A 19,840-nucleotide genomic window follows, 5' to 3' on the forward strand; every position below is an offset into this window, starting at 1 on the left:
CAAAAAAAAACTGTTAATTTAAAGACACAAGAAAAGACTTATGATCTGAGGTTAGGTTTAAAAAGAACAAGATGTGACCTTTTTAGACCATAATGGTTAAGAGGTTGAATTGGTTTTGTTGCCTGTGGAGTTACCTATGGATTGGAGTCTTGTCTCTTAGTCAGAGTGACTATTGCTGTGGTCAAGAAACACCATGACCACAGCACTTGGAGAGGAAAGGGTTTATTTGGCTTACACTTCCAAGCTATAGTCCATCACTGAAGGAAGTCAGGACAGGAAGTCAAATAGGGCAGGAACCTGGAGGAAGGAGCTGATGCAGAGGCCACGGAGGGGTGCTGCTTACTGGCTGCTCACATGGCTTGCTCAGCCTGCTTTCTTATAGAACCCAGGACCACCAACCAGAGATCTAGTGCGGTGATTCCCAACCTGTGGGTCATGACCCTTTTGGAGTTAAAGGAACCTTTACAGGGATCTCATATCATATAGCGTGCATATCAGATATTTACATTATGGCTCATGACAGTAGGAAAGTTAGTTATGAAGTGGCAAAGACATAATTTTATGGTTGGGGTCAGCACATCGCAGCATCGGGAAGGTTGGGAACCACTGCTCTCACAGTACCTGTATTTGTTTAACACCTGCTGGTCATTCTGTTCACTGCGGGATTACATCACCTGGGGAGGTCTCCCTGCGATCTTTGTACACCCCTGGGGCAGTGGTGGTGCTTGTTTTTACTGACTTCTGTACCATAGCATTTACTCAGAGCTTATGAAATACTACATATTCAAGAAATGCTTGCTGGAGCTGGGCAGTGGTGGTTCATGCCTTTAATCCCAGCATTTGGAAGGCAGAGGCAGGTGGATCGCTGTGAGTTTGGGGCCAGCCTGGTCTATAGAGAGCGTTCCAGGATGGTCAGAAGCATTTCACAGCAAAACCCTGTCTCAAAAAACCAAAAAAAGACTCTCTGAGCATGGCGGACAATGAAGGCTGATGAGAAGCCAAGGACAATGGCACTAGGTTTCGATCCTAATACATGAACTGGCTTTGTGGGTGCTTAGCCTGTTTAGACGCTCACCTTCCTGGACATAGATAGAAGACCTTCATCTTCCCTCAGGGCAGAGAATTTGGACTGCTCGTCAGTATCGAGAGGGAGGGGGAATGGTGTGGGGGGAGGAGAAGAGGAGTGGGGATAGGGGGAGGGGAGTGGGGGAGGGGGCAATATTTGGGAGGAGGGGAGGGAAATGGGAAATGGGGAGCAGGTGGAAATTTTAGAAGGAAAACAGACACACACACACACAGAAGAGAGAGAGAGAGAGAGAGAGAGAGAGAGAGAGAGAGAGAGAGAGAGAGAGAGAGAGAGAGAGAGAACTGCGGCTGGAATGCACTCCAGGGGAGGGAAAGAAAGCCTCCAGCAGTTCCCATGTTACTTGCCATGCATCATGAACTTCCTGATCACAACTGTCCCTCTTCTCTTTCCCAGAGCCTCTGGGATGTATCCTGTCCTCTGTCCTCATGGGCCCAGCTTGGTTCAGCCCCATCATCTCTCCCCTGGACCTCTCTTCAGCCAGTCTCTCTGCTGCAGATGCTCTTTGATGCATCCCACACCAGCATTTTAAGGCACAATCTAAGCCACAGAGTGATCACTTCTTGATTTGGCCAGTGGCTCTCTCAAATCTGACACCTTGAATTCGTCATCAAGCCCTGTAGAACCTCCATGGTTCAAACATGCAGACTTCCTGGGCTTCCCTCCTGGGCCGCCCACTCTTTTGAACCATATACCCCTCAAGACACACAGAGAGCTGCACAGACATTTAGATGTGTGGCAGGGTCACCACATATTCAGATCACAGTGTGGGGACTCTTGTCAGGTCATAAGTGAAGGAAAGGGGCTGGAGCCACAGAATCACTTTCAAGTCCCTAAGAACAAGCAGCCAGAGTGCCTACAGGGTCCCTGCCCAGCGTAGGGGTGTGTCTGTGCCCTAGCTGGGTTGTGGTTCAGGCTGACTCCCCTTGCAGAGCTGAAGATTAGCAATTAACTGGAAGGAATCTTGGGGATAAAGTTAATTTAGGGGGGGAACAGACGGAGGGCAGCTAAAGTTCTAGGGACTTTGCCCTTGACCCGAGGGTATAAAGAGGAGGGTCTTGGTTCTTCTTTAGATTTCCTCAAGCAGCCAAGCAGAAGCTGAGACTTAGAACCTCAAGGTGAGCCCAGGGCCCCTGTCCTTAGACAAGCCCATCACCCCAGATCTGTATTTCTCCTCCTGCTCCCTATGACATCCCAATCCCAACCCAGGCTGCTTTGGCCCACCCCACCCACACCCGGAGCTAGACCCTGCCCTGCCATGGGACACTCTAGTCATAGTGGTACCTGCATTTGTCCTAACGCCTGGCGGCATTTCTAGTCTCTGAGATATTACATCATTCGTAGCTGTCTTCTTGCTAGACTTTGAACATCCCGAGGGCTGTGGCTTTTTTTCAGTTACTACTGTAGCCCAGCATCTAACTCAGAATTTAGGAAATACTACACATTCAAGAAATGCTTGTTGGGACTGGGGCTGTGGCTTGCCTACTAAGCTGAGGCCCTAGGTTCCATTTCCAGCACTGCAAAACAAAACTGCTACAAAAACCTTGCTGGCTGGATGAATGCCCTCTCGGACCTGTGACAGAACCTAGGTGTGCATCTCTAGGTGTGTCTAAGTATGGATAGACTCACACACCTTCAATTGGATGTCATGCGAGTGTGGGTACCACACACAGCAATTGTCAGCTTTGTTCTAACCTCTTGACACATAGGACTCACTGTGGGTGCCCAGCATGATGTCCTATGGGGACAGAGTGGGGGGACCGGCTGTCTCCCCACTTCCAGTCCGTGGGAGACACGTGGTGCATGGGACAGCCTTTGCTTATGTGCCCAGCCCACAAGGTAAGTACTATTCCCATACCCTGAGTCCCGTTTCCCTCTCTGTCACCTACTTCCTTCTACCTGTCTCTCCTGGGCTCCTGGGACCTTTGGGAACTCCTAATCAGCCTCCCTACTCAGTCCTGCACAGGATTCCAGGGACATCCACCTATGCATTCTCCAGTCTAAGCCCAGTGACCCTCACAGAGCACAGTTGTCCCTGTGGGGAGGTCCTGGAATGCCATGAGCCACTACCTGCCAAGCTGGCCCAGGAAGAGGAGCAAAAGCCAGGTAGGCCAGGTTGCGGGGCAGCAGGATCATAGGTAGTCACTGCCCTCACACACTGTCCACTATACTCATGCCTGCCCCACCTCCAGAGCCCAGGCTGCCTCAGAAGTTGCGCCAGGCTAGCACAAAGCTCCTCAAGGTCCCGCTGATGCTGGGCTTCCTGTACCTCTTTGTCTGCTCTCTGGACGTGCTCAGCTCCGCCTTCCAGCTAGCCGGGGGTAAGGCCCGGTGGAGGAGGCCATGGGAGGGGTTCAGAAGGACCTGGGATGATGCTCACTTGTGATCTGCAGGGAAGGTGGCTGGTGACATCTTCAAGGATAACGCCATCCTGTCCAACCCAGTGGCAGGGCTGGTGGTGGGGATTCTGGTGACAGTCCTGGTGCAGAGCTCCAGTACCTCGACATCCATCATCGTCAGCATGGTCTCCTCTGGCTGTGAGTTGACCCAGCATGGTCAGAGACAGAGCCCAGGGGCCTGGAGACTCAGCACGAGGGCAGGAGTGTGGATAGGAGGTTGAGTGAAAGGCAAGGGGGGCAGGGGATGCCCCAGAACCTCCTGTGTTGTCCTGGAAAGCAGGCTAAGAGTTGAGCCAGGGTGTTTCAGGGATTGTGGAGAGTGGGGAGGGAGAGCACAGCTCCTGAACCCACCTCTGTTCAGTCACATAGTCGCTCAGGAAAGCTGGAGAAAACCAGTCTGTAAAAACGATCACAAGAGGAAGAGGCAGAGGCAGAGGCAGAGACAAATGAATCTCTGAGGGTTCAAAGCCAGCCTGGCCTACAGAGCGAGTTCCAGGACAGTCAGGGCTGGAACTGAGAAACCCTGTCTCAGAAAAATAACTAACTAAATTATCACACACATGTAATTTACTGCAAAGAATTGACTTTTACCATTGTGTGGCTGGCTGCTCAAATCTGACATTTACAAAGTCAGCATTTGGAAGAGCAGGCGGGGATGTGTTGGCAGAAACGGATCCTGCAGGCCACAGGTAAACTTTCTTCCTTCAGGAAGTTTCAGTTTTACACTTGAGGCTCTTTTATCCCATTGGATGAGCCTGCCCAGCTCATCAAGCGCAATGTCCTTTACCTGTGGGGAAGCGTGCTTGCTACAGGTGTGAAGGCCTGGGTTTGAATTCAGAGCTCACATAAGAAGCTGGGCACGGCTGCATACACACAGGTGTGGGGGGGGGGCAGGGGCAGAACTGCTGGGGCTTCCAGCTGCCGCCTAGGGTCCTGGGTCAACAAGAGATGTTCTCGTGTGGTAATACAGCAGAGGGTGGGAGAGCAGGATGCCTGAGTTCTTCTGGTTTCCACCTTTGCAGACACACACTTGCCTCCCCGCCATGCGCATGTGCGCTCACACACACACACACGGACACACACGCACACGGACACACACGCACACACAGAGGGGGGGAATAATCTTTAATTAAAGTCAATTGAGTGCTACAGGTTAGTCAAGTTGACACATATAACCAGCTACCACACTCGTGTGAGGTGCACCCGCACAAGCACAAAATATGGATTGCACAAGGTGTGAGCTCTCATAATGCACTCACATGTACATGGTCATCCTGAATAACGTCTGGGTACGCCCTGTACGGTGTGTGCTCATCTGGTCACATGTGGATATGTGCACACAAGTGTAAATACACAGCTCGTGCACACATGGACCTGTGAGACGGAGTCTAGGAAGTCAAGAGTATACTTGGAAATGGCTATCTCGGGCTAGCACATGAGTCGTGGGCCTGGCAGAGTTACTGCATGGCAGAGCCTTATGGCCACAACCCAATCATTTGAGAGGTCCCTCTTCTACCAGTGTTGGAGGTGAGCTCTGCCATTCCGATCATCATGGGCTCCAACATTGGAACCTCGGTCACCAACACCATTGTGGCCCTGATGCAGTCAGGGGACAGGACTGACTTCCGACGGTGAGCTGGGGAAGGAGGGTGGGGCTCATGCTTGTTGGGGAGAAGGCAGAACTGGGTGCCAGGGCCCAGCTTGGGCACACCTTGAGTCCAGCTGTCCTGCAATGTGGTGTCCCTGCTCAGGGCTTTTGCAGGGGCCACAGTGCATGACTGCTTTAACTGGCTGTCTGTTCTGGTCCTGCTGCCGCTGGAGGCTGCCACGGGCTACCTGCACTATGTCACTGGGCTCGTGGTTGCCTCTTTCAACATCCGTGGTGGCCGAGATGCCCCTGACCTTCTCAAGGTCATCACAGAACCCTTCACGAAGCTCATTATCCAGGTGAGGGCAGGACCTGGCGTGGGGTGGACAGATGCGGGATAAGCGGTCCTACCTTCAGCTCTGTGTCATTGCCCTGGCGTGGGGTGGACAGATGCGGATCAGTGGTCCTACCTTCAGCTCTGTGTCGTTGCCCTGGCGTGGGGTGGACAGATGCGGGATAAGTGGTCCTACCTTCAGCTCTGTGTCATCTCGCTCACAGCTGGACAAGTCTGTCATCACCAGCATTGCCGTGGGGGATGAGTCCCTGAGGAATCACAGTCTCATCAGGATTTGGTGCCACCCAGACCCACCAGAGGTGAGTTCCAGAGCCAAGCCAAGGGAAGAAAACATTCCCTTTAGACCACCTGCCTGTTGGTTCCATAGACCTTGGAAATCGTTTTGCTTGGGGTGAGCAGATAACGTGGAATTTTTCTGTGTCAGTATACCCATGGCAGACGTTGGTAGGTAATTCCTTCTAACTGCACAAACCGCGGTAGGCAAATATCTGAACATTAGCATTGGCATGTAATTGATTTGGTCCAAGGTGGTGGTGTCCTCTCTCTCTCCCTCTCTCTCTCTCTCCTCCTCCTCCTCCTCCTCATCCTCATCCTCCTTCTTCTTCCTTCCTTCCTTCCCCTTCCTTCCTTCCTTCCTTCCTTCCTTCCTTCCTTCCTTCCTTCCTTCTTTCCTTCCTTCCTTCCTTCATTCCTTCCTTCCTACCTTTTCTTTCTTTCTTTTTTTTTTGGGGGGGGTTGTTGTTCGTTTTGTTTTGTTGGTTTTTTTCCGAGACAGAATTTCATGGTGTTGCCCAGGCTGGCCTCCAACTCACAGAGATCCACCTGCCTCTGTCTCCTGAGTACGGGGATAAAGGCGTGCACCACCACTAGCCCCACCTTGGACCAGTGGTTTTCAAAGAACTATTGTTCCCCAGATTGACAGCATCCATTCCTACCTGGGAACCTATTAGAAATGCAGAGCAGACACAGTGTAGAAGAAAATCCATGGCATAGTATATATACACCCTTCCTAGACCTACTGAATCAGAAAAAAATCTTTGGGAATGGGCCCAGTTGCTTGATCTCCATCTTGCCATATAACTTTTTTCCATGGTCGTTTGAAAAACCGTGGATCAAACTGAACTCTCTGGTTTCACAGATAGAGACACAGGCTCCAAGAGGTTAAGCAACTTGCCCTGAACTACCAGGCCACAGGGACACTGGAGGCTGGTCCCTCAGCTCTGGCATGCTTGGGGCTGAGGTCTGAGCAATGTAGACAGGGATGGGGGAGAAGAGAGCTACATGGGTAGTGAGTATCTTGGACCCTAGAGTTCGGGTTGAGGAGCCAGGCAGTGGCTGTCACACTGGGCGGGTGTCACACTGGGCGGCCCTGAGAGACACAGCAATCGCACGTGCTGGCAGCGGACGCCTTCACCCTTTGTCCTCCTGCATCATTTCTGCTCCTTCTACTGCCCAGAATGAAAAACTGCTCAGATTGGTTGGACATTCATGGATCAGTCATTATGCCTATGGTACAAGGCATAATAGCAAGGCAATTAGGGACAAAGGAGCGGGCAATTAGCGTACTTTCTTACTCAGCCATAAAAGGGAAAATGCTTCATCCAAACCATAATCTTCCAAATTTGCTTCTCCTTAATTATTACGTACAAGAAATAACTCCATTTAGAAAGGCTACAGGGAAATCCAAAGCGCACAGCAGAGGCACGAGCCCATCCTCCACCTTCCCTCCTCTTGCTGGTGGATGTTCCCGGACCTCTCTGCCAGCACTGATAGAAAACACCCCATCACCTCACCCTGCAATGCTCCTTTGCATCCCAAGCGGCACGCAGCCCCAGCTCTGCTCTTCTGAGAGTTCAAGGCAGCTCGACAACAGAAAGCCCACAGGGACAGCTTTGAAGCTGGCTTTGTGACCTGCCTAACGGGTCAGCCACCTTCTCATGAGCTCTCTGGCTCTCTCAGGAAAGCTCTGTGAGTCACTGCTGCCTCAGAGAGCACGCTCTGGGTAGAGGAAGAGAAATCACATACTGATTTAAAAAAAAAAAAAAAAAAAGAAAAGAAAAGAAAAAAAAAGCCACCTAGAGATTTCCAGCCTGACGGCTGACTTGGGTAAGACTCTACCTGTGTCCTGAACTGCCTCACCTACTATGTCTGGAGCGAGACCAGCCAGGTGGACCGTTTTACATGAATGGAAACTGGAGCTCGGTGACGGGAAGCCACTGCCAAGCTCCCTCGGCGGCAGGGCCTGCCTTCCCGGCTTCGCGCTTCCAGCTGCGGCTTGCCAGGGCACCAGTTCAGTTCCCACACTAGCAGAAACCTCTTTCTGCAACAGCAGGTCGAATTTCTTGGCTTGGGACATAAAGCTGGATCTGAGCCCCCTGCTCTCTGCCTCCCTCTGGACCTGTGCCCTGCAGGAATGGGGCTTGGCACAGCCACATCTCGCGCTCCTGGCGTGTGCGTGGGTAGCTCTTCCTATCCCACCCCACCCACCCCCTGGGCCTCAAAGTTTTTCTTTTCTTTTCTTTTTTCTTTTTCCAACACTCATGGCCTCCAGCCTTCACCATACTGGGAGTGAATGTTGATCAAACCAGTCTCCAGGGGACCTAGACAGGACAGGTCAGGACCTATGCCACCCAGGACAGGACAGGATGAGAGTTTTCCTGATGGGGAAAGGGACAAACAGGCCATTGTGGAGTTTGAGACTTCTGGATGATCAGTGGCCTGGCCTTGTGCTTGAAATCCCTTTCCCGTGAGTCACATTTGTGATTGTAAACTGTCCCTGCCTGGGTTAAGTAGCCTCTTTGGAGGACTGGCCACTGGGGACCACTGTTATTACATCCCTACTCTGCAGATAGGAAACAGCCTCACTCAGAGAGAGGAACACCGGCTTCCTGTATTATTGGTTCCTATAATGGAGGAAGGCCTCCATCCTGATGGGATCCTCATTCAGCTGCATTTCCCAGATGCTGCTCTAATGTACCTCCACCTGTTCCTTTTTCTCTTTCTGCCCATGGTGCCACCAGACCCCTTCAGGGCTGGTGGACTGGAGATGCTCTAAGAAGTTCTCCCTTCGGCCACCAGATGGTGCCGCTGGCCCAGAGTGCTCCTGTTTTCAGAAGAACAAAGGCCCCACAACTACCATAGCCCAGAGGGGAAGCTATTGTGCAATCCCACATCCTCTGTGGTTCTCTCCTGAGGAAGGACTCTTGAAGTAGCACGGTCCTTTGTGAACTTAATCATGCCCTTCAGTTCCCAGAAGTGTCTCGATCTAGAGTGTCCCTGTAGGCTCTTAAATACCAACTCCCTCTTCCAAGATGCTTCCTACTAGCCTGTAGGGAAAAGAAGGCAGCATTAAAAACTTCGTTATGGAGACAGCTGACGCCCAGAGAGCTTAAGTGTATGGCTCCAAGTCACATAGTTGAGAACAGCTCAGCTACAGCGTGAGCCCAGGACTACAGGACACTCATTGCTTCTGTTTTCCCATAAGCATTTCCACCCCACTCCCTATCTATTCCTCCACTCCTCCCGGAGAGGATGGACAGACATCTTGGGAACATGCCCAGATCCGGGCCTCTGAGCTCTATTAACTAGGCCGGACTTCCCACCTTTTTCCTCTGCCCTGTAAGATCTCCTTAGAGGCTTTTCTCTCCCCTCAGTTCCTTCCTGGCCTGGATTTGCAGTGACCCCTCTCTGTCACTCCTATTGTCTCCACATTTCCCTCCTGCACTTTAGGGTCCCTGGCTCCCCTTCTGGGCTCAGTTAAGGCCACACAAGTCCAGGAAGAAAAGCCAAGGTTCTAGATCCCCATAGCAGGGTGGAGCACAGCTCAGCAATGGAAGCGTGTGATTAGCGTGCGTGAGGTCTGGGTTCAAGGTTCAATCTCCAGCAACAAAATTACAAATAACACTCTGGATAGCTCGGCCCTCAGCCTTGTCCTGAACGTGGCTCAGTCAACCCTAAGGTGGGACCTATGCCAAGCTCCTCATCCCCCTCTGGCCTCTATATGACCCACAAACCCCCTCTCTAGGAGGCCCCAGGATGCAGCTCAGAGAAAGCCAGTGAGGCTCACACGCATCTCAGGAGGGCATCTGCTTCCTAGAGCTTCCGGCTGGGCACCTCCCAGAAGGTCCACCAAGTTCTTCCCCCACAAAATGCCAGTATCCACAGGCATGTGTGCAGGAGTCACTGGTCATGGTCTAGGAGATTAGTCACCTACCGTGTGGGGTGCCCAGGAAGGCAGGAAGAGGGGCAGTGAGTCCCTTATCTGGAGGCTGTGGTAGCCAGGCCCTGAGGTGAGGACTTAATGCATGTTTTCTCCTTTGGCCTTTACATTTTTATTATTCCAATTTTTCTCAAATATCTGTATTTTTATGTTCATTGGTGTCTGTGTAAAGGTGTCAGCTCTTGGAGTTACAGACAACTGTGAGCTACCTTGTGAGCACTGGGAACTGAACCCGGGTCCTCTGGAGGAGCAGCCGGTGCTCTTAATCACTGAGCCGTCTCTCCAGCCCCCTAGTTTTTGTTTCTTGTTGTTTTGTTTGATTCTTGAGACAAGATCTCATTGTAGTACAGGCAGGCCTTAAACTCATGGCAATCCCCCTGCCTCAGCTTCTCAAGTGCCCATCTTGATTTTTATTCTCTCAGATGACTTTTATCCTAGTTTCTCGCCTAGAGTTCAGGCCTCCAGTCTGGATGGTGCCCCAAGGCCTAGATTTAGTGAACTGGAAATAACAGCTGAGCACTTGGCCCTGCTCAATGGAGCATGCCTGATATTAAACTAGTTGCCAGAAACTGACCCTAGGGTCACTCTCAGGGTTTTTGTATTGCTTGTTTGGGATGCTGCTCACGTAGACAAGGTCTGTACCATTGGCCTGCGCCCCAACCTGACACATACTCTTTAAATGACATGGTTGGGAACAAACTTAAAGAAGTTATAGCATCTGGTGGCGCACGCCTTTAATCCCAGCACTTGGGAGGCAGAGGCAGGCGGATCTCTGGGAGTTCGAGGCCAGCCTGGTCTACAAGAGCTAGTTCCGGGACGGGCACCAAAGCTACAGAGAAACCCTGTCTCGAAAAACAAAAAACAAAAAAACAACAACAAAAAAAGAAGTTATAGCATCAAATTGTCAGCTCACTCTGCCCAAGCACCACCCTTAGCTTTTTGAAGCCACGCCCACTCTGCCTCCTGTCACTGCTGCACGGTTCCTGAAAAGCAAGACATCTGGGGTCCCTTGTCAGCACCTCCTTAATCCAGTGAAGCTATGGATTGATAGCCTACAGACTGAAGGGAAGTGTTCACAGGCCTGGGAGCTCTGCTTCCTAGAACTTGAAAACGTGTCTCTTTAGGCCTAGTGACACAGGCTGTGAATTCCAAGTACTTGGGAGACTGAGGCAGGAGGATGGCAAGTCCAAGCCCTATCTGGACTTTGAGACCCCATCTCAAAATTAAAAAAAAAAATAATGAAAGGAGAAAAAAATTAAATGAGAATTTGGGATGTAGCTCAGTGGTGGGATTTTTGCCTAAATTTGTGAGGGTCTAAATTTAATCCAGAGTATTGGAAAAGAAAAAAACTCAAGAGTATAGCTACAACATGCATAGAGATTTAAGAATTTTACCTAAAACTCCAGAAGCACAATTTCTGTGGTAGGACTAGGAGGCTGGACCACTCTGGGATGCACCCCTGGTTGGTGACGATGGCTGGAGCTGAATAGCTACTGTCTCTACACACCCACCATCTTCACATGTAGCTTGGCTCACAGTTTATGTCATCTACCTGACCTTTTGTCCCCTCTACCCGGGGACATTACCAGAAAGACCCCCTCTCTTACCCACAGTAGATCCAGAAAGAAGATATGGGAGGGGGCTAGACCCTCGGCCGTCACTGACCCTCCTTCCAGTTGGATCTCCCCAAGGGCAAGGAACTGAGCCAGGGCAGAATGGAGTTCGGGCTAAGTGAGCTTTAGGGGGGTCATGGGGCAGGTACGGAGGAAGAAGGCGTTAAGAAAGGAACAGGTAAGAACAGATGGGATAGAAGGACTTTCAGAAAAAGGGGTATGGATGTCACTGAGAGGTGGGGGGACCAAGACAAGAAGCTGCTAATCTGGTGATTGGGGTGACCACTGGTCCCAGGGGTCTCCAGTTCAGGGGAGTACAATATATCCAAGGCCACATTCTGGAGTGATATGGATTTCAACGTCATCTTTTCTCCAGAGGAGATGGGCTCAGAGCAGGCAAGCAGCATGCTCATGATCTCAGAGCTAGAAACAAGCTCCCTTCCCCCACAGCTCCCAAACCTCCCTCTTAGCTCCACCCAGGCTGTGCTTGTCAAGATTCTCTAAGTCACCTTCCTCTGAATTTAGGCTTCCACTTCTATGTCCAGGATAGAGGCCAACATCAGCTTTGCAAACACCACCGTGGGGAAATGTAAGTACCTGCAACATGGGAGGTGGCCCACATGACAGGCGCATAGGGAGCCATCCCCTGGCTGGATCCTGCTGGGTCCAGCCCCAGGAAAGACAGCTGACTCCTGGACTTAGGTCAGTCGCTGCTATGGAGGTCAAAGGAACTTGACGTGGGAGTCAGGCTTGCAGCCCAGTGGGGTGGCAGAGGTGGGAAGCGGGTGTAGCGGCGAACACTCAGCAGCCTGATGCCACCCTTGTAGGCAACCATCTCTTTGTGGACACGGGGCTGCCGGACTTGGCCGTGGGGCTCATCCTGTTGGCTGGCTCTCTGGTGGTTCTGTGCAGCTGTCTCATTCTCCTTGTCAAGATGCTCAACTCTCTGCTCAAGGGCCAAGTGGCCAACGTCATCCAGAAGGCCATCAATACGGGTGAGTTGGGGGAAGGCTGCAGGCCGAGGCGGGGCCCAGATGAGCTCTTTCGGGTGTTGTTAAATCCATGCCTATTATCTTCGAGCCTCAGTTTCCCCTGTGTGAATCGAGAAGGGGTGGGACCAGGTCAACTTGGAGACTACTGAGATACTGACAGCCAGAAACCTGGGCTGCTGCTGGCTGTTGTGTACTCTAGCAGATGGACAGGCTTAGAAGCCACTGTTTGGTTTTTCTTGTTTGAGTTTTTTAAGGCATGGTCTCATACAGCCTATGGGGCCCTAGACCTTGCTGTGTATCCTAGACTGGTCAAGGACTTCTGACGTTCTTGCTTTGACTTCTCAAGTGCTGGGATTACAGCTATGCACGGCCATGTCTAGCTAAAATCCTCTGTTTAATTGACAAATGGACACTAAGCCCTTACTGGGTGCCACAGGATACAGGAGTGAGGCAAACAGAGATGGAACCTGAGCCCAAGATCTCAGAACTGCAATTTCCTCATCAAACCAGGCAACCGGGCCGTGTTGGGTTGTGTCCCAAATGGTGACAGTGTCATAGACCTGAGAGGTTATTAGCCTATAGGCCCACCATTTCCTCATGCAACATGGGTGGGCCCATCATTTCAGTCACCAAGCAAACCTTGTGTCCATCTGGGCCTTACCCTGGTAGCCCCTCACTTTATTCCCAGTAGATGAGGAAGGAATAACTTTGAAGATGGAGCAAGGAGACTGCTAAGGAGGTAGAAAAATGGCAGCACAACAGAAGGCAGAAAGAGGCTGTTCCTACAGGTGCTCAGAGGTCTCTCTGAGGAGGAGACGCTTGCGCGAGCAGAGACCTGTGTAAGAGTCAAATTCGGATGAAGTGACCAGATGTGGCGGCACACCTGTCTTCCCAGCACTTGAGAAGTACAGGCAGAGGGACTTAGCTAGCTTAGGCTGTATAGACAGACCTTGTCTAAACAAACAGAAAAAAACAATTTTTTTCGAGACAAGGTTTCTTTGTGTAGTTTTGGCTGTCTTGGAACTCACTCTGTAGACCAAGCTGCCCTTGAATTCACAGAGATCCGCCTGCCTCTGCTTCCCAACATGTGCACCACCACCACCCAGCAACTTTTTTTGGGGTGTCTCATTATTCACTCTTAGCTAGTCTGGAATTTGATATGTAGACCAGGCTGGCCTTGAGCTCAGAAATTCGCTTGTCTCTGCCTCCAAAGTGCTGGCTTTAAAAGCATGCACCCCCAAGCTCTTCCAAAATAAACTTAAAGGACTGGAGAGATGGCTCCATTGGTGCTGTGCCTCTCCTGCAAGCTCAAGAACCGGAGCTGGATCTCCATAACCCACATAAGAGCCAGAGATGTTGTGCATGCCTGTACCACCAGTGCTTTGAGGCAGAGATAGGGGATCCCCATACGGCTGACCGGAGACAGGGGGTCCCCATATGGCTGGCCAGTGACAGGGGATCCCCATACGGCTGGCCAGTGACAGGGGATCCCCATACAGCTGGCCGGCCAGTCAAGCCTCTTGATGAGATCTAGGTTCAGTGAGAGGCCTTGTCTCAAAAAATAAGACAGAGAGAAATAAAGACACCCCAAATTGACTTCTGGTTTTCACACACAGAGAAACAAAATAAATGTGGATAAAACCCAGATGTGATGACTCATAACTATTACCTCTGCACTTTGAAGGCTGAGGCAGGAGGATTAATGAGAGTTTGATGATGACCTGGACTGTAGAGTGAAACTTTATCTTAGTGCTACTTCTTCCCCCAAAATCCTCCACATAAAACAAGTGGTAAAGGAAGAATAGAAGTGTTGTTCATTGATGAAGCGTTTGCCCCCCATAGTTGAGGTTCAGGGGTCTATCCCCAACACTGATAAAGAGAGAAACCTAGGTAGAAGAAGGGCATTCTGAGTGGGAGGACCAGCAAGTTCAAAGCCTAGAGAGTAGCAATCATAGCAAGTTTGGGACAGAGAGGGATGGCTGGCAGCATCTTGGGCGGGGCAGGCTGCGGCTAGTGCTGACAGAGATACAGCCAGTTCTAAGGGGGCCCTAGACTCTGCTCAGAGCCTGTGTTTTACTGAGGCTGATGGCACATTTGCACAATTTGGGGAAGAGGAATGATGTCCTCTGATTTCTGTTTTAAACTATGTTTTGGGCTCGGGGTGGGGGAGTATGGTTGGCACTCTCTATCTGTGGGACCCTGATCTGCAGATTCAGTCAGTCGTGGATCAAAAACATTTCAGGAAAATTATTGCATCTGTCTTGAATTTTCTTGAACAATACAACATAACAAATATTTATGCTTTTACAATGTTCTTTTTGAGACTGAGTCTCACAATGCAGCCCTGGCTGGTGTGGAACTCACTATGTAGACCAGGCTACATAGAAATCTACCCCCCTCTGCCTTTTGAGTACTGAAATTAAAAGTACGCAACATCACCCATATATATATATATATATATATATATATATATATATATATACAATCACAATATTGTGTTTGGGTGTGTGCACATGTGCACACCATGGCACATGTGAAAGTCAGACGTATGAATTGGTTTGCTTCTTCCACTATGTAGATCCCAAGGACTGAACTCAGGTCATGAGGCTTAGCAGCAAAAGCCTTTTTCCACTCAGCCCCTCAGCAATCATGACCTTTACTTATACTACGTATGATACATCAACTAGATGTGACTTAAAGCACGGTGCAGCAGGGACACTGGCCCCAGGCAAACGCCTCTCTATGTTACAGAAGCACTCTTAGATGTTGGTGTCCATGGGCATCCTTGACCTACACCCCACGGATTTAAATATTAGAGTATTATGGGCAGAGAGAATAGCTAGGGCAAAGACACAAACGAGTGTAATAGCCCAAGTAAGAAAGTGTGTTAATCATAAGAGTACACTAGGCAAAAGAAAGGAGCAGGCGACCAGCTAGATTCTCAGGGGGCAACTACTACCTAAGGACCTCCTTGAAGAGCAAGGAGTGCCTGCTCTCCCAAGGCCTCTCACTGACATGACTTACTGTGAATTCGGGTTCCTTTCAGACTTTCCCGCCCCCTTCACCTGGGTCACGGGCTACTTTGCCATGATCGTGGGTGCCAGCATGACCTTTGTTGTCCAGAGCAGTTCTGTGTTTACCTCCGCCATCACCCCACTCATCGGTGAGTTGCCCATGCCCGGCAATGGGCAACAGTGGTGTGGGTTGTGTGTGTGTGACTCAGGAAGAGTCAGAAAGAAATGCCATACTCTCTTCTGCCCACCAGGCCTGGGTGTGATCAGTATTGAGCGTGCCTACCCTCTCACCCTGGGCTCCAACATTGGCACTACCACAACAGCCATCCTGGCAGCACTGGCCAGCCCCAAGGAGAAGCTATCCAGCTCCTTTCAGGTACGTAGGGGAGAGTGGGGATATGTGGGGGAGAGAGGGGGTACGTGGGGGAGAGTGGGCTGTCTGTAGAGGCAGAGGGCCGGGGTGCAGGCCCGGTGGAGGATGTGACGATGTATAAGCAACATCAATTGCCTGATAACATGACCCGCTCCTCTCATTGGAAACTGCTATGGACAAAGCTGACTTAATTCCTCTCTCAAGACCTTGGTTTCAATAGGGAGCTACTGCTGTACTGTATCCTTAGACAGCAAGTCAGGGTCACAATGTGGCCATGTGCTACTGTCAGAGAGGCCAGGCCCAATCTGGGGGAATCAAGGATGCTTTGAATTGGGGATGGTAAGCAGATAACAAAGGGATTGGTCTAGAAGCAAAACAGCTGACAAGATGCTGACCAATTAAAAGGCTGGAAGAGGCAAGCCAGGAACTAATCTTTAGAGGCCGCTAAAGTCAGGCTTGGTAGTAGATGCCTATAATCCCAGCACTTGGAAGAAAAAAAAAAAAAAAAAAAACAGCAAAATGTTCAAAGTCTGCTTGCTCTATATAGTGAGATCCTGTGTCAGACGGGCAGGCCTCTCAGCTGCTGGGATCTCATGAGAGGGCGGTCACTGGGACATGGGGGAGTGCTCAGGGCAGTTGTTGTTTACCAAGAAGTCCAGCAACACATATTTTAATAGCCGGTCTGGAGATCTGGAGTCACATCGGCTCCAGAGTTCCTCCTGCTGCCCAGAGCATGTGGGGCCTCTGTTCCAGCCCTTCTAGGCTCCCGTGGGAATGCATTATCACCCCGCCCCTCTACATTCTCCTCTGTAGATCGCCCTCTGTCACTTCTTCTTCAACATCTCGGGCATCTTGCTGTGGTACCCACTGCCCTGCACACGCCTGCCCATCCGCATGGCCAAGGCGCTGGGCAAACGCACCGCCAAGTACCGCTGGTTTGCCGTCCTCTACCTCCTCGTGTGCTTCCTGCTTCTGCCCTCACTGGTGTTCGGCATCTCCATGGCAGGCTGGCAGGCTATGGTCGGTGTGGGTGCACCCTTTGGGGCCCTGCTGGCTTTTGTGGTGCTCGTTAATGTCCTGCAGAACCGAAGTCCTGGGCACCTACCCAAGTGGCTGCAGACATGGGACTTCCTGCCCCGCTGGATGCACTCTTTGCAGCCCCTGGATGGCCTGATCACACGAGTCACCTTGTGCTATGCCAGGCCTGAGCCCCGTTCACCCCAACTTCCCCCCAGAGTCTTTCTGGAGGAGCTTCCGCCTGCCACACCCTCCCCCCACCTCGCACTGCCTGCTCACCACAATGCCACCCGTCTCTAGGATGTGGGCCCAGACCGCTGCCCGGAGCAGGAAGCAGAGTGTTTATGGGGCCCGCAGCAGAAGGGCAGGGGGTGTGCGTGCACATGTGTGTAGATGCACATCGGTTGAGGTTCATGATTTTGTGCCACCCTTGGGTACCCGTCCAGATGCAAGGTCATAGTGATGTGGGCTTTTGTAATGAAGAGGCAGTGTGCGCAAGTACATGTGTTAGATGGTGCGTCTGTGTGGCCACCAGTGTAGGTATAGTCCACGTGTGAACATTGTGTGTCAACCCATGTATGTGTACAGACAAGCCTACACAATAGGTGTGTGTGTATATACACAGGAGGCTGTATACAAGGTGCAGGCTATCTCGCCATAAGATACAAGACCCGAGCTTGTGACCTTCTGTACACGGATGACTATGAGTAAAGGTGGCTTTGGATCGGTGACAATGTGGTTGTTCACTTGTGCTCAGGTGCAAGTCAGAATCACTGGCTGAATTCTCCCTCTCTACCACCTTCTCTCCCACGTCATCTTCCTCGCCCTCACCAAGGGCTTCGGCACCACCGCTATGATCCCTTGTTTGAAAACCAGAAAGGAATTAAACTTTCGTTATTTGGGACTACTTTTGCTTTGCATCTGAGCGAAGAGAAGATCAAGACGGAGGTCGGCAGCACCATCCTCCTTCAAACACTCACTGGACCAACAGCCTTCAGTCCTGCACACTTAGAGTCTGACTGGCCCTGCCTTCCTGAGCCTCATCCGCAATTAAAGCTCCCACAAGTCCCTCCCTACAGTCTGGAGCCTCCCCAGAGGTGAATCTTCACCTCCACACTCTGGTATCCCTGGTTCTGTAAACCCACCCACATCAATCCCACATTCATTCTCCCTAAGATTAGTGCTCCTGAGTGAGTGACCAGTGGATTCTTGCTGGGGCCAGTGGAAAACGGGGCAGGATGGTAACTGTGGGCAAGAGAGGTCTGAACTGGTCACAGAGGGCAGAGGACAGATCCTCCCTCCACCTCTGTCCTGTGCCTTTGGGGAATAAGCTAGGCAGCTCTTAAACAGACCTGAGCTTTGCGGTCCTGCCTCTTCCATGCAGGGTCCTGGAGTGAGGCTTGCAGAGTGGGGGTCAGTGGGTAAGGGTACCACATTTCTTCCCTGTAGGCTAAGGCTTTCTATTGGGGGCTTTGGGCCTCAGAAGAAAAGGAAGACTGCCGAGTCAGGCCCAATGATAATCCTCACACATGTGCCTTCAGTGGACCAACCTCGGAGGTCTCTGTGTGTGGGATGCAGATGCCTGGGGACCCTAGAGCTTTTCTTTTCTTTTTTCTTTTTCTTTTTTTTTTTTTGGTTTTTCGAGACAGTATTTCTCTGTGGCTTTGGAGTCTGTCTTGGACCTAGCTCTTGTAGACCAGGCTGGTCTCGAACTCACAGAGATCCGCCTGCCTCTGCCTCCCAAGCGCTGGGATTAAAGGCGTGCGCCACCACCGCCCGGCACCCTAGAGCTTTTCTGAGAATAGTCAGCTACATCCTGTCACCTAGTCACCATACTTGTGCCAAGCAGGGGCAGAAATACAGCTAGCCCTCGTATACCTGGACTTTACCTCTGCCAATTCTGCCAACCGTTGAGAGAGAAATGTTTAAAGTTCCGTCTTTACTGATCGTACATGGGCGTTTTTAAAACTCAGCATTCCTTACCCAATCAGCACAGTGATGACAGGCTTTTATGTATATTAGGTATATAAGTCACCTGGAGATCACACACCAGGGGCTATAGGTAGATTCTTTGCAAACACTGTCATTTTATACAAGAGCATCTTAAGATTTGAGTACCCACTGGTATCCTGGGGCCAATCTCCAACATACTGAGGGTCACTCAACGCCATCCTGAAACCCCACAGACCTTGGCTGTTGGTGTGTGCTGGGGAGGGAGGTGGATGGGAATGACTTCGTTCATTTTTATGCCTACATATGTGGAAAATTCCATGAGAAATGCTACTAAAACCTGAGGTAAAATCTGAGAGCCTGCTACCCCAGTATGCTTTCTCAGCTGTGACGTGTTTAGGGACCTGGGGCAGTACCATAACACCCAGACCAAAGGCATCTACCACAAGAGGAATGGACAGGGCACAGGAGGCCTGGAAGCCCACCAGGATTATTTTGTTCTGCAAGGATCTCCCCATAAGCTAGTTTCCTTGTTTGCACGTCCTCGCACATGCACCAAGAGGATAAACCCACAGCTGTCCATTCAAGGTTTATTCTGGTCCTCCTACCACCACGGGTGGCCTGGCGGTCCAGCTAGGAGCACTGCTCCCGCAGACCACCAATCAGGTCGTGCATTGTCTTGTTAAGGATGCCTCCATGCACGCCTCGTCTGCCCATCAGCACCAGGAGTGCCCGCGGCGTGCGGCCCACGCAAATTGCACGCCCGTCCAGCCCCTTGGTGCGTGCATCCAGTACACCGTCGCCCTCGGCCAACAGGAAGTCACGGATAACGCAGCAGCGGCGGCCTGCCACGCTCAGACCCGTCTGCAGAAAGGTGTGTCGGTCTGGCCCGGTGAGCACACCCACCTCCTGCGGGGAGATGGCCGCCAGCAGACCCCCGGGTCGTGATGCCCACACACAGCGGTTGTCCGAGTGGCCCACGATGGCCACATCGTCGATGCGCTGGTCCCGCAGCACCGCGCTGATGTAGCCCTTCCAGTCACCCATCTCGGCTCAGAGTCCGCCCCCTATTCCTTGTGCTTGCGCTAGAGGGGGTGACCCGCAGGACCGAGAGCTAAGAACACCGGCTCTACTCCGTGAAGTTCGCCGGGCGGGGCTGTGACGTGGGGCAAACGTCACAGAACATCTCTTTGGGTGGAGAATGTGAGGGCGGTGGAGTTGGGGGGGGCAGTTCTA

General features: G+C 51.4%; 2 protein-coding genes across 2 annotated transcripts; one reads left to right on the forward strand and one right to left on the reverse strand.

The window, feature by feature from the left end:
- The first annotated feature begins 2,175 nt into the window (after nt 1–2,175).
- On the forward strand, nt 2,176–16,954 carry Slc34a1 (solute carrier family 34 member 1). Its single transcript, XM_057787895.1, has 13 exons — nt 2,176–2,202; nt 2,794–2,923; nt 3,041–3,190; nt 3,277–3,405; nt 3,478–3,621; nt 5,003–5,114; nt 5,235–5,430; nt 5,630–5,725; nt 11,784–11,847; nt 12,086–12,253; nt 15,297–15,413; nt 15,516–15,640; nt 16,451–16,954. The coding sequence occupies exons 2-13, from the start codon at nt 2,815–2,817 to the stop codon at nt 16,952–16,954; spliced, it is 1,914 nt and encodes a 637-aa protein (XP_057643878.1). The 5' UTR covers nt 2,176–2,202; nt 2,794–2,814.
- A 2,283-nt stretch (nt 16,955–19,237) lies between these two features.
- Nucleotides 19,238–19,737, reverse strand: Pfn3 (profilin 3). Its single transcript, XM_057788177.1, has one exon. The coding sequence runs from the start codon at nt 19,649–19,651 to the stop codon at nt 19,238–19,240; it is 414 nt and encodes a 137-aa protein (XP_057644160.1). The 5' UTR covers nt 19,652–19,737.
- Between the last annotated feature and the right edge of the window lie 103 nt (nt 19,738–19,840).

Source organism: Chionomys nivalis, chromosome 13 (genome assembly GCF_950005125.1).
Source record: "Chionomys nivalis chromosome 13, mChiNiv1.1, whole genome shotgun sequence".
Lineage (NCBI taxonomy): Eukaryota > Metazoa > Chordata > Mammalia > Rodentia > Cricetidae > Chionomys > Chionomys nivalis.